Raw genomic sequence first — 14416 nt, 5'->3', positions numbered from 1 at the left:
ATGTGATGTGACGCTAGTTTTACTCAAATCAAACGGTCAAATGCTCATGAAGTGACTGTCAGAGCAGTTCTGGAGATGTTGTTCATGTGTTCAAGTCTTATTTAGTGAGACAGCAGACGCTGAAATCACCAGGAGTGTCACGCGCGCTTCAGTGTGTTTGATAAAGGAAGACGCGCTTCTGCTCCATTCATTAACACAGACACACAGAACATGCAGGATTCATATTTAAATATGAATTAATCCGGTCTGTTCCGGATTAATATTTACAGATATTAGTCCATATCGTGATTTGACGTAAGTGCAATGACCTATTTTTGATTAATTCATTCAAAATTTAGCAAATTTTGTGCCATTCCGCGTTAAACTGTAAAATCCGTTTTTATGACTGGATTCTGCGATTCCCTTCGCGTTTTCTGCATCGCGGAAATCATAGGGCCCTAGTTGTGGAATGCCAGCTCTATCTTGCAATGAACACACGCCACGATGTTCTCTTTACGTTTTCCCTCAACTCAAAACACTGCTGACTCCTTGCAGTCATACACTGCGCTTGTGTCTCCTTCCGCTTTGTGGGTGACGTAAACGCGTTGTGTCACATTAAAAAAAATCATTGCAAAAGAAGCTGACGTGAGATTTAAAATAAATTAAAAGAGGCTTCGAGGCAGAGGAATTTGCCTCGATCATTTTTTGTAATCGAGTTACTCGAGTTACTCGAGGAATCGTTTCAGCCCTAGCATATATTTAGTTAGGTTAGAAAAAAAACATTGGCTTTAAAAAGGTAAAAATGTCCATAAAAAGCAATCAATTTAAACCTATTGGGAAAGTTAATTTCTGTTACTCCTTACTTTAGTTTAGAGCTTTATTAATCCCATTGGGGCAATTAGTTCAGACTGCTGTGGTGCTTCACATATACAATCAACACTTAAACACACATGCAAATACTCAAAATACATTAAATGATATTTATGATATACATTAGATGAATTTATAATGAGAGCACTATTGTAAAAAAAAAAATATATATATATATATATTTTTTTTTTAGGCGGATTAATGGGAGAATGAAATACGGGCTTTATTTTTGACACATGAAAGGCGGGATGAATTCTCCTGTACGAAGGAGGGAGTTTAAGGCGGACTGCCCTTGGTGACCGTAAACGGGCCAATAAATTTGGGAGCCAACTTATTAGATACGGAGCGGAGAGGAATATTCTTAGTAGAAAGCCACACTTTTTGACCCACGACGTATACGGGAGGCCTAGACCAGTGGCGATCGGCTTTGGCCTTAGTACGCGCCCCCACTTGGAGTAGAGTCTCGCGGGCTCTAGTCCAAGTGCGGTGACACCTCTGGACAAAGGCGTGAACAGAGGGGACCGCGACTTCGGATTCCAGACTCAAAGGAGATAGGCCCGTAGCTGATACTGGTAAGTTATTGTGGGCGTACTCCACCATAGACAATTGTTGGCTCCAGGAGGAAGGATTCTTGGAGACCAAACATCGCAACACCCTTTCCAAATCTTGGTTGTCTCTCTCGGTTTGACCATTGCTCTGGGGATGAAACCCTGAGGACAGACTTACAGTTGCTCCCAGCAATCTACAGAATTCTCGCCAAAATTTGGACACAAATTGGGGTCCCCTGTCGAAACCACGTCTATCGGGAGGCCATGTAAACGAAAGACGTGATCTACGACGGTCAACGCTGTCTCCTTGGCTGAGGGTAATTTGGGCAAGGGAATAAAGTGGGCTGCCTTCGAGAACCGGTCCACCACGGTTAAAACTACCGTGTTGCCCTGGGAGGGCGGTAATAAAATTTAGAGCGATGTGGGACCAGGGTCTTGAAGGGACCGGCAGCGGTTGAAGTAACCCATCAGGGGGCCGATTGGAAGTCTTACCAGTGGCACAAACCGAGCAAGCCAAAACAAAACTGTGAATGTCGCGAGCCATAAGTGGCCACCAGAATCGTTGCTTGACTAAAAATCTAGTGCGGTTAACCCCTGGATGGCAAGCTACATTAGAGCAATGTCCCCACTGGATAACGTTGGACCTTAATCCCTCCGGCACAAATAAGCGATTCGATGGGCACCCGGGCGGAGGCGTTACCCCTTCTAAGGCCGTTCTGACCTTCGATTCGATCTCCCATGTGAGTGTGGAGACCACTAATGTCTCAGGAAAAATACACTCGGGAGTGGACGGGCGTTCGGAATGGTCAAAAATATGTGACAAAGAGTCGGGTTTAATATTTTTGGAACCCGGCGGTACGAGATAGTAAAGTCAAAACGTCCGAAAAAAAGTGCCCACCGAGCCTGCCTGGAGTTCAACCTTTTGGCAGTGCTAATGTATTCTAGATTTTTTTGGTCTGTCCATACAATAAAAGGAACCCCCGATCCTTCTAACCAGTGTCGCCATTCCTCCAATGCCATCTTAACTGCCAACAATTCTCGGTTACCAATATCGTAATTTCGTTCGGCAGGAGATAAACGATATGAAAAATACGCGCAAGGGTGGACCTTGTCGTCTAAGGGAGAACATTGCGATAACACCGCTCCTACCCCCACCTCCGACGCATCGACCTCCACCACAAACTGACGTGTTGGGTCAGGGGTGATCAATATAGGGGCTGAAATGAAGCAGTTCTTCAGTTTAATAAACACAGCTTCAGCTGTGTCTGACCACCTGAACGCAGTCTTGGCGGAGGTCAAGGCGGTCAGAGGTGCGGCTAGTTGGCTGAAGTTGCGAATAAAACGCCGGTAGAAGTTGGCGAACCCCAGAAACCTCTGTAGGGCCTTACGGGAATCTGGACTTGGCCACTCTTCTACAGCCTTAACCTTCTCTGGATCCATGCGTATTCCCTCAGTCGACACGATATACCCCAGAAATGGAATTGACTGTGCATGAAACTCGCATTTCTTCGCCTTGACAAAAAGCCCATTCTCTAGCAACCTCTGAAGCACTCGTCGGACGTGCTGCACATGTTCCTGGAGAGAAGAAGAAAAAATCAATATGTCGTCCAGGTAGACATATATGAACTGATCAATCATATCTCGCAGCACGTCGTTGACGAGTGCCTGGAAGACCGCTGGGGAGTTGGAAAGCCCAGAGGGCATGACCAAATATTCAAAGTGCCCTCTGGGGGTATTAAAGGCGGTCTTCCATTCATCCCCCTCCCTGATACGAACCAAATGATAAGCATTGCGTAAGTCCATTTTTGTGAAAATTGACGCTCCCTGCAACCTCTCGAAGGCCGAAGACATCAAAGGCAAAGGATAAGTATTCTTTACCGTGATGTTGTTCAGTCCCCGTGGTCGTAGGAGGGGCTGGCCGCGTCCCCGCCGCTGAATCGCATATCCGTCGGTGTTCTGGATGTGGTGCTGGGTAAGCTCCTCCTCTCCATCCGCGTCAGACGTGTGTCGACCCGCAAAGCCAGTTCGATGAGCCCATTGAGAGACGTGAGGAGATCCAGGGCGTAGATCTCCTTCTGGACGCGGTCAGCCAGCCCATGCAGGAACATGTCCCACTGCACCTCCTCGTTCCAATGACACTCCACCGCCAGGGTTCGGAACTCGATGGAATAGTCCGAGACGGATCTTTCATTCTGACGTAACTCCGCCAGCCTCCTGGCCGCCTCCCTCCCGGCGGCCAGATCGAAGACCCGTCTCATCTCGGCGGAGAGTGCCTGAAACGAGTCTCAGCATGGATCCTGGTTCTCCCACACCGCTGTCCCCCATAATGCCGCCCTCCCAGAAAGCAGGGTTAGCGCAAAGGCCACTTTGGCCCTTTCATTGGCGAAGGTTCTGGGCTGAAGGGAAAAGTGCATGTCACAGCGGGTTCAGCGGGTTAAAAATGCTCTACAGAAGTTGGGCTCACCCGAGTAAGTCTCCGGAATCAGGAGACGTGGTTCCGGCTGGGAGGGGGTCACCGATGGTACTGGTAGAACAGGCGGTGTGGGCGGCGCAGTGGGAGCTCGTAGTAGCTGGAACTGTTGGGTGAGCTCGGACACCTGCGTCACCAAGGCTTGAACCGCGCGACCAGTGTCGTTAAGACTCCTCTCCTGGGAGTCCATCCTCCGAACACTGGCGCTGAGAAACTCTTCGAGGGCGGAATGTTGACTACTCGCTGCCTCCATAATGGTCAGATCGTTCTGTAACGAATCGTATGGAGGACAGGAGGCAAATGCGAGTAAACAGAGTTTATTGACAAGAGGTGTGATGGATGAAGGTTGGAGAGTGACGCAGGGACCTCGACGGCAGCACAGACTGGTGAGTAGGTGGTTTGAGTGCGCTGGTAGAGATGATGTTGGTGGTAGATCCGTGAGAGGTGAAGATAATCCGTGAGTGAGTGATACAATCCAGAGACGACCGAACAGGAGACAAAGCAAGGGCAGGAACACGAGAGACTGAACAGACATCAACACGGAGGACCTCAAACAACGATCTGACAAACAAGAGACGAAAGACAGGGCATTTAGTAGGCTGTTGGAATGAGCTGCACCCACATGAAACAATCAACATGACGTAACATGAATACAGCAGGAGACGGTGCATTCATGAACCGTGACAGGTGGGTGCTGTCTCCTATTTTTTATGTGCCATCTTCATCACTTGCTGTTCAGAATCAAATGTAAGACTTTGCAAGGAAACACCCATCATTTTGAGCACATATTAACAATGCCTTGCAAACTTTTTTGTTCCTTATAGACTATAATGAAAACCAACTAATAATAAAAAGGACAGGATACTTTCAACAAATTAATTATAAAAAGACATGAGAATAACTCTATACATTGTAAGAGTTAAGCTTCCTCAGCACAAACAATCTTTTTATCGTGAATTTGTAATAATTGCATCTGTATTTTGATCAAACTTCAAATTATCAATAATCATTCCAAAATACTTAAATTCCTCCACTACATCCACCTGTGTCATTAATGACCACCCTGCAAGTGCAACTTTTTTCTTACTAAGATTGATGATCATCTCTTTAGTTTTTGACACATTCAGATCTGATTTCATCCTATTAGACCACGAAATAAAATCATACAAAACCGAACCATATGAAGAATACCAAAAGTTTTGGGAGTCAGCTTTTCATGGCAGTCTGAAACCTGCCAAATTACCAGCACAATAACATGCATAGCACAATATCGTCTAATTATCTTTATCAACAAAATTCCAGAAAATATCGAGATATAATTTATTTTTTATCACACACCCTTAAGCTGTGTACATAGATGAGGTGGTCTCACCCCCCCCCCCCCCCAGAACCCTTTGGGAGAATTAATGATGTTTTTCTTTAAGTGCTTTTGTTGTGTTTTTGGGTGGGTGGGTAAACTAGAGTAAACCTGAACTCCAAATGTTTTTGCCCACCACAGAAACCATTTGCAGAGCTGATAATACATTATTAGAGCCACAAACCACTAAACTATTGATTTCTGTCCTTCTCCAGTGAATTACCTCTTCAGCAACCTGGTTGTCCCAGGCTGATTTTACACTTGCTTTTGAAAAATTTTTAGATTTTATGGATGGCGCAATATTACCTATATTGCAATATATAGTGTCCTGTTGACACTCCAACATATTTTGGCCATGGGTTCTGTTTTTAAGAAACAGATGTGTGCTAAAATGCTAATTCAAGGATTTCATGAGGCATAGCTTCAGATGTTCGACATATTCATGCCATCAAATTAAGGATATCCCGTAGGTTGCTGCAACTCTGTGGGAATATTAGATGGTTATAAAACCGTTGACTGTCGTAGCACATTAATGTCTGTTACATTTGCCTGGGGGCTCACTATGCATTTGACAGTAAGAAAAAAAAAGTCTAAGGTTGCTTTATGCTCTATTACAATGCATCTTGAATTTGTAAAAAAAAGAAACGTTATTATAATAGTATTTGAAATGACTGATTATGTCTGTTTATTTGATTTTTAATTACAGCAAAGACTGTAATATTGTGAAATATTATTCAGATTTAAATAATTTAAATAGTTTTCTATTTTAATATATTTTAAAATTTAATTTATTCTTTTAATGCAAAGTTGAATTTTCAGCATCATTACTCCAGTCTTCAGTGTCCCATGATCTGTCAGAAATCATTCTGATATGCTGATTTGTTGCTCAAGAAACATTTCTAATTATCTGTGTTGAAAACAGTTGTGCTGATTAATATTTTTGTGGGAACCATAAAACCGCTACATGTGGTTATGTTTTGTTGGACAGTTACCCAACAGTTTCTTCCATTTCCAACTCAAGACAAAGTTTCTGCCAAAGCCGGGTTTCAAAATGGCTATCCTGGATGTCAATTTATGATTAGTCATAACTATGATTATGAGTAAGAAAAGCAGTTAATAGTCCTGATTTTTTAAGCAGCCTTCTTTCATTCTCCCTGTGGGTAAATTTGATTGGAAATCACCCCCTCCAAACAACATCAAAGTGTATGACTAATGTTATTTTGTTTTTTATTTTCCAAGCAAAAAAATAAAAAATGTATTTCTGTTTTGAATGAAGATGTTTTCCTCTAAAACATTACCGATGCATTTGTTCTGGAGTTCCTGCTGATTTTCCATCAGCTTTGGAAGCACATTAAAGGATGGGAAAATAATTGTGTTTTTCCACTCATTATTCATTACCAAAACATCAATAATACACGCTGAAAAACTACATTTATGAATACAAAAGAGTAAAATAAGATGATTTGTACTTATGAAAAGCCATTTTAATGTGCTTTACAAGTGAACTGCAGTTAAAGAATAACAAAATTTAGCAGAAAATGTTTTTTTTTTATTGACACATGCTCGACAGAATTGCGTTGTATACTAAGTGTTGCCAGAAAAGGTGCTACAGTGAGCATTATCATAAAGTCCATTCCCCTATGGTTATTTTTATATATTTATTCATGTTAAAAAAATTAAAGTAAAAATGAGATGCCACTGATAGATCTTCAGTTAACTCTAGTTTCTCTTTTCTACAGCTGAACAAGCAGCAGTTGCAGGTGGTAAAGGAGCGTTTCCAGGCCTTCCTGAAAGGAGAGATGCAGATCGTCGCAGATGAAGCCTTCTGCAATGCCGTGCGCAGTTACTATGAGGCAAGACTCTCTGATTTTCATTTCTATATCAAATAAACTTTCAAGATGTGGACAAAATGTCTACAGCTGAAGTGACCTTACTGTCATTTAAAATTGTCAGTTTTGATGAGGAATGAACTTCACAACCATTCAAAAACTGTAAAAACATTGTCAAAGTTGGACATAAAGCAAAGATTATTTGAGTGTTTTACCAAAAAAAAAAAAAAAAAAAAAAAATTATATATATTTAGGTCCTTTTACCTACATTTAATTAAATGTGTTGCCATTTCTGTCAAATGCTCACTAAGAACTTTTTGGTAGTAGTTCCTCCAGGTACTATCTGCCAACGATTGAATATTACCAAAGAATAAAAAAACAAACAAACAAAAATAAAAACATCATGCACAATAAAAATCTCCAAATTCCAGAATTTGTAATGGTGAGATTATAAATGGTGGCTGAAGGAAAGTTTTTAAAGAGTAAAACTCGTTAACGTCTCTCTTCTCATAGCCGTTGAACCAACAACAAAAAAAACCCAGATCCAAGAAGAAACACCTGGAGCTTTGTGCTTTGGTCAGCTGATAAATTATTGAAAATTGATTGGCTGAATTCTTTGTGTGGAAGTGGGCTTTCTTCAGTTGTTTTACCTACCTCCACACTGTTTTTTTCTCTTTCACACACTCAGTTTTTTATGTTTATTCTTACCTTTCGTGTTCATTTAATGGTACGATGAGGCATGCAACTTCCAGAGAATAATGAACAGGCAAAACAGATGGTCATCAAACAAGCCTTTCGAATCAGTGGTTTTTACCTTTTCACATCATACATTGTCAGTCACCCTCTTTCTTGCTTTCATCACTTTCTCTCTCTCTCTTAATTTCTTTTTCTCTTAGAACAGGACATGCCTATCAAGTCCTAATAGGATCATCATATCATATCAGTTGGCTCTCCGCTCTATTAATTGCACTGGATGGGAAACAGCTCTTTGAAGTTGGGTCTGATAGTCACTCTTGCACATGTGGAGGACTCTGGTTTGGCTGATCAAAGATCCATATTGTCATTCACTGGCCATCGTGCACATATCAAAGCAACTCTTTGGGTTCTGTGGGGGGTTTTTGTAGCATACGCTAGGGACTCGTGCACACTGTAGGAGTTTTGATTGTGGTTCTACAGTGTTGTCAATCATTGTTTAGATGATGAAGAGAAGCAATAAATGTCTGATAGGGGTTGCTCTAGTAGTCAACTACTTTGTTAGTTTATCACTAGTTTTGTTGTTTTCTAGTTTTATCACATAGCATCACTTTCAGTGCAAAAAGTACAAATGTGTATTCGTACCACCTGTATGGATTGTGTAAGTGTTTGCAAATGTTTTCAGCAGTCTTGATTCCAGAAGTTTTTTTCCCCATAGGGATTTAAAAAAAATAAAAGTCTTTGTTAATGAGTTATAAGCTATGAACCAAACCAACCATCTGTGAGGTGAATCACAACATTGCAAACTTTGGTTAGAAGCAAAAGTGTATTTGAAAATTAAACAAAAAGACAGATCAATGTTTACTTTACTAAAACCCCATGAAGCATTGTGAATGACATTCTGGTGTTAAAAAAAAATGTAAAAGGTGAAATAATGCAGGCTGATTGCTTTAACAAAAGCATATAACATTGATTAATACATAAGGTCTATCTTTTTAAAAGTTAATGTTAAAAATTGATTGCCTGTTGAGAATGTTTTTTCCCAGACCTTCACTGTTAAAGTCTATTGTATGAGGAAAATATTTAATGTCCCGAAAGTTTTTGCACACTTTCAAGTAGTGCACTTGCAGACACAGACACAATAGAAGAAAAAAAAAAGAATTCGATCTAAATTATTTGTGCTTTTTATCAAACAGAACCCAAAAGCCACCCTTTACACCATATGTGTTGTTTGATTCATGTTCTTGTTCCACATTGATTCATTTTCCTGTCCCTTATTTACAGTTTTGACATGCAGAATGTAGGCGGCTACATAAATTAAAGATTAATTTTGAATTAATTAACATTTCGCCAATGGTTGACACATATTTCACACCTAGAAAGAAATGGGTTTATCCTTCTGAAATACAGCCATGCAGAATAATTTTAAGAGTTCTGACAGTGGAAATAATTGCGTACCATACTGTACCGAACCGTACCGCTCAGTGGTATAAGACATCTCGCTTTATTTGCATTTGGGCATTAGCTACAGTATTTGGTACATACGTACACAAAAGCAATTGAACATTTTCAGTTTATCAGATCATCAATGTTTAATCAACATTTAGTGTCTGAATGAGCAAATGCATAATTTTGCCATTTATTTAAGTACAGAGCTACTATAATTTTATGCCCATTTTCTTCCGTTTAAAATTTTAATAGTCAACACTTCAGTGTGAGGGGACTGGACTCAAATTAAATAATTTGGTTATTCTTTAATTCAGCTCTCTGAAACAGTTGTGTAACCTTTACTGAAGCAACAGAATACAGCACTCATTCGCAATCAATTAGCGGAACCCCTGTCTATTGCCAAGCAGGACTGAGGTCAACTCATCACACACACACACGGACCACAGCCTTTTATAAGGATAGGCCAGGTTACCAAGCAACTTGTTTGTATCTGAAGAGCTTTCACACAAACGTGTTTAAATATTAGAGTGTGTCCCCTGAATTATTGTTTCGTGTGTGTGTGGAAAACTGTAGTTACTTTAGTTTTGGGTGCAAAGTGAGATTTTGTGGATCGTGAAGGATCACTTGCTTTGTGAGGTGACCAGTACAGTAAAACTCTAATAAAATACTCAAAAGAGGATCTACACTCTTTCTTAAGAGTGATTTAAAAATGCAGTTTCTGACTCAAAAAATAGCACTCATCTTCACGGTGTAGTCATAAATCTCAGTAGCACATCAGTCAAGCAGGATCTGTCTGCTACTGCTTTCATTGATTATGACAGAATGTGCTGTGAATAAAAGATGTAAGATTAGTCCATGCCTATATATATATATATATATATATATATATATATATATCATACACACGTTTATTAATTCATTTATTTATTATATTATAAACAAATAAACCAATTGTAAGCAAGACTAGTCTACCATAAAATAGGCCTGTAAGAATAAATGCAAAAATTAATTACAAAAAACTTTGTATAAATAAATGTATCCTTTTTTATATAGGGTAATAAATACAATGTCAGAGTAAATAAATATAAAAATAAATGAACATACAAATAAAACAAAGTAATGTTAATAAATAAATTGTAATACAAAAATAAATATAGGACTACATTTATTTTAAAACTAATTGTGTTTGTTTACATTTACATTTATGTATTTATTTGGGCTTCTCTTTGCTTTAAACTATTTTTATTGTAATATTAGTTTGATTATTTTGATGGTACCCTTTAGACAGCTGTTGATAAGTAACTCTGCATCTACATGTCGACTAGCGGTCATTAGAGTCAGTAAATACAGTATGTGCTAACACTTTATTTTGATGGTCAACCAACAGATAAACTGACTATACTTCAGCTTATTCTACCATACTAGAGTTTATCATTCTTGAGCATACTAATCCTCTCATGAGAGTTAGTTGGCATGTTGTTGCAAAGTTGCTTATAGTCGATTGATTAAGGGAACCATCAAAATAAAATGTAACCCTTTTAAACATTGCATTTGTTTCAGTTGGGGTATTAAGCTCACATCAATTAATTAACATTAGCTCCACAGAAACACTCAAATAACACTCAACATCTAACCACTCACAAGCTGTAGTAAGATACTGTGCAGATCTAAAATAAACAAGATATGATTCAGTCCATTATACTGTAAATGAAGTAGATTTAATATGGTGTTCATTGAGTGTTATAAATAATCCTCTTAAACTTATAACCACAAATACGTAAGTATTATGATGTATTATAATCGTTGTTATGATTATTCATGAATAAATATAATATATTATGAGTTTTTTCATAATGCATTATGCATTCATTATAATTCTTTAAGAATACCCTTATAATGTATTATAAATACAGGCTTCATAGAAAGTGTTACCGAATATTCTGTTTTTAATTTTTTAGACATCCTTTTTTTTGTCCGTCTAACATATCTCCTCCAGCCTATTTATTATTTCCCAGAATCTTCCATCCTTCTTAACAACCTGCTTTTACAGATGCTGCGTGTTGTTTGTGTTTGATAAAGGACTGATAAGAGGCTGTTCAGTGCTTATTTTTTCCAAGTTAAGCTGCTCTGTACAGACACTAAGCTCCGAAACGCAGTGATTCAGAACACACTTCCTTTTATTACACTCTGAGGACCTGTCAAATCATCTTCAATTATAATAATAGAGTTATTGTGTGTGAACAGAAGAGCTGGCATTTTCCTCCTCTGTCCTCAGTCTTTGCCATTTATTCACTGTGGCAGCTTTTCATTGTGCACAGCATTAATATGTTGCCTATAGACTTATTTTGATCAATAATGACATCAACCTTCACATTACTGCCTAATAAAATTGAAAAGTCATGATTTTGCACCGTATGGGTGGTGGAAGCCTGATTGTTAAAGTTCACATAATAATTATAAGTCAGATTTCTGGGAGCGGTGACCTGTAAATTAGTGCCCAAGAGACATTTGACCTCAGGTCACCCCCCAGACCAGCCATGTCTATTGCTATTGACTAAATTTGTTTTGCAGATTCATACAAACCCTTAAACCTAATCTAAGCTTGCATTTTAGGGCACATCTCATCGCTGCTCCATTGGCTCTTCAGACATGAATGATGCATCAAATCATACAGCTTGTTGAAGGTGTGCTATTACTTTCCACCTTTGAGGAGAAGTGTGCTATTACTTTTCTTTCGATAATATAAAATTCAATTTTTACTGATTGTCTGACTGATAAAGGACAAGCCAAGCCAAGTTTTATTGACCTGGATGCTTATTGGAAATAACATTCGCTGGGGGAAATTTGTTAGAAAGGAGATGGGTTCAGTTTTTGTATCACTGATGTCACAGATTTCGATAAGATGCTCTTCTTAGAAATGATTTGTCAATAAGAGCCCTTGTAGCTTGTTGAAATCAGTTTCACATAATGAAAAATAATGTTGAAGTAATCTTCAATTTCGCAAACATAGATCAGTCCAAATGGATTTAAAGATTCAAACAGCACTCTCGGCTATAAGAAGAGGCTCTAAATGATTAATGTGGCTATATCTAGTCTGAACCACTCGCACCAGCTGACTAACAGTCTAATAGCCAGACCTTTGACTAAACTAGCGTCCGGTACATATTGCAGCTTATTGTAGCCAAAAACAGGCCCATTTGTACATGTAAAGCGGTCAGTCATGGTTTGTTTTGACTTGACATGTTGTTTTAAAGGTAATTCACTATTGAAGCCTGTTTCTGCCATGGAGTAAAACAAAAAAGGTAATTGCAACTAGGGATGCAACGATACCATTTTTTCAGAACCGAACCGATCCGATCCGATACTGAAAATTCTGAGTATCTGCCAATACTGATCCAATCCGATACCAGCTCAGTTTTTTTTTAAATCAATGTAGAAATTCTATACTTATTTGTTGACCTGATTATCACTCTTTTGTGTTAATCACAATCTACTACTTATACGCAACTTTAATTTAATGAAAAATAACAAATGAAAAAATATATAACCATAATCTTTGACAAAAATACTACTGTAAAACTTCAAATAATAGCCGAGTCCCAAATAGACGCCTGTCTCTATTAAACGCCTGGTGTGACGACAGGTTTGGGTAAATAAAGGCCGGTCTCAAATAGAGGCCTGGTCTGTTACAAGCGTGGGAAAAGCTGGATACGGAGCGGCTGAAAAATTCCTTTAAGGTATGCTTGCGCGAGAGGTATAATATATTTATAATATATTTATAAGATAATATATTTCACTTGACTTCGGGATGTTATCCTTAGGTATGTGGCCTGACAGTAGCTTCTGATGGAAGTGAGGATCACCTTATCCATTGTTTCAAAGAGGGAAAGCCGTGCGCATCTGGGCGAGAGCTGTTAGTGCAAGCAAGTCAGGCAGAGTTAGCGGAGGCTGGAGAGAGAGAAGTGGAGGAGAGCGACGTGGAGGAGGAATTCGCCAATGAACTTGTAATTGAGGATCGAGGGGATGATGATAGTGATGAATAGAGTAATTTTCTTTCACATGATTGCAGTTGTTTTACAGGGTAGCCTTCATTCTTTCTTGTTGATATGTTTCGGGCAACAAGTTCATATGCTCGATGGATTTTAGCGGTAACTTCTATTGTTCTGCCCATTGCTGTCACATTGTTTCGTTTTTTATGCTGCCAATAATCTAAGACATTTCTTACACTAAATTATTTGTTAAACACATTCGTTTAGGGGTAACTTGTATTGTTCTGCCCATTGCGGTCACATCGTTTCGTTTTTTATGTTTTTTTTTATGCTGCCAATAGCCAAAGACATTTCTTACATTAAATGATTTGTTAAACACATTCAAATTAATTATAAATAAAACGTAATATAATGTTGTAACCTCCTACTGTCATGCTTGAACATCTCAACACTAAATTAAAGGCCTGTCTCTTATAGACGCCTGTCTCAAATACAAGCCGGTGCAGTTCGGCGATTTGGGCAAATAGAAGCCCGGGCTATTATTTGAAGTTTTACGGTATTATGAACTAGATTAGTGGATAATTCAGCAGCAAAAGATACTCTAGATTCTAGAAAAATCACAGGTGCACAATAATTTTATCAAATCTAGCCTCTCCCAGTGCCGTCTCTGTGTGTTTGCTTCTGTGTACTCGAGCTGTGACCCAGTCAGACTCTGATTGGACGTTCGGCTTGTCAGTCTGACAGTCCCAAAACCAGACAGCGTCAGATCGTGTCACATGGTTCGTGAACAGTTCCTGGTTTATATCTGCTCACAACAAAACTGAAACACCTCTGTACACACGAAATATCCGAATAATAAACCCGCGATTACGATAGAAAAGCTTGGTATGAGATTTTCTTGAGATCTGGGGCATTTTATAAAATATAAAAAAACATGTAGGCTACATCGGAAATGCTAACTTGTGCAGTGATGAAAAATGCTACAAATAGCATATTTTTACAATAGTAAACGACCAAATTCCACCCGTGATCGCAAAAGGATGTTATTACAAACACACGATCGGGGTTCAAAGTGAGTTTTGAGTAAAAGTGTACTAATAATTTAATAAATTTTCTGATGTAGCTTGATGCTAACGTTAGCTCTAATGCTACTAATAGCAGGTGAATTTCTTCTTCATAATGCATTTCTGTCACAATAATTCACGTAGGGTCGTAAGAAAATGCTTTGTTGT

At 38.9% G+C, this 14416-nt stretch overlaps 1 protein-coding gene across 9 annotated transcripts in view; it reads left to right on the top strand.

Annotated features, from left to right (window-relative positions):
• Positions 1-14416, top strand: part of LOC132133802 (calcium-dependent secretion activator 2-like) — a 173774-nt gene that overhangs the window by 28039 nt on the left and 131319 nt on the right. For all 9 annotated transcript variants that reach the window (XM_059546785.1, XM_059546792.1, XM_059546791.1 and 6 more), the window contains exon 2: positions 6964-7077. In XM_059546785.1, coding sequence (XP_059402768.1) covers positions 6964-7077 — 114 coding nt within the window. The remainder of the gene's footprint in view (positions 1-6963; positions 7078-14416) is intronic.

Source organism: Carassius carassius, chromosome 50 (assembly GCF_963082965.1).
Source record: "Carassius carassius chromosome 50, fCarCar2.1, whole genome shotgun sequence".
NCBI classification, from domain to species: Eukaryota; Metazoa; Chordata; class Actinopteri; order Cypriniformes; family Cyprinidae; genus Carassius; species Carassius carassius.
The sequence above is the reverse complement of the archived record's forward strand: the minus strand, read 5'-3'. Positions and strand labels throughout refer to the sequence as shown.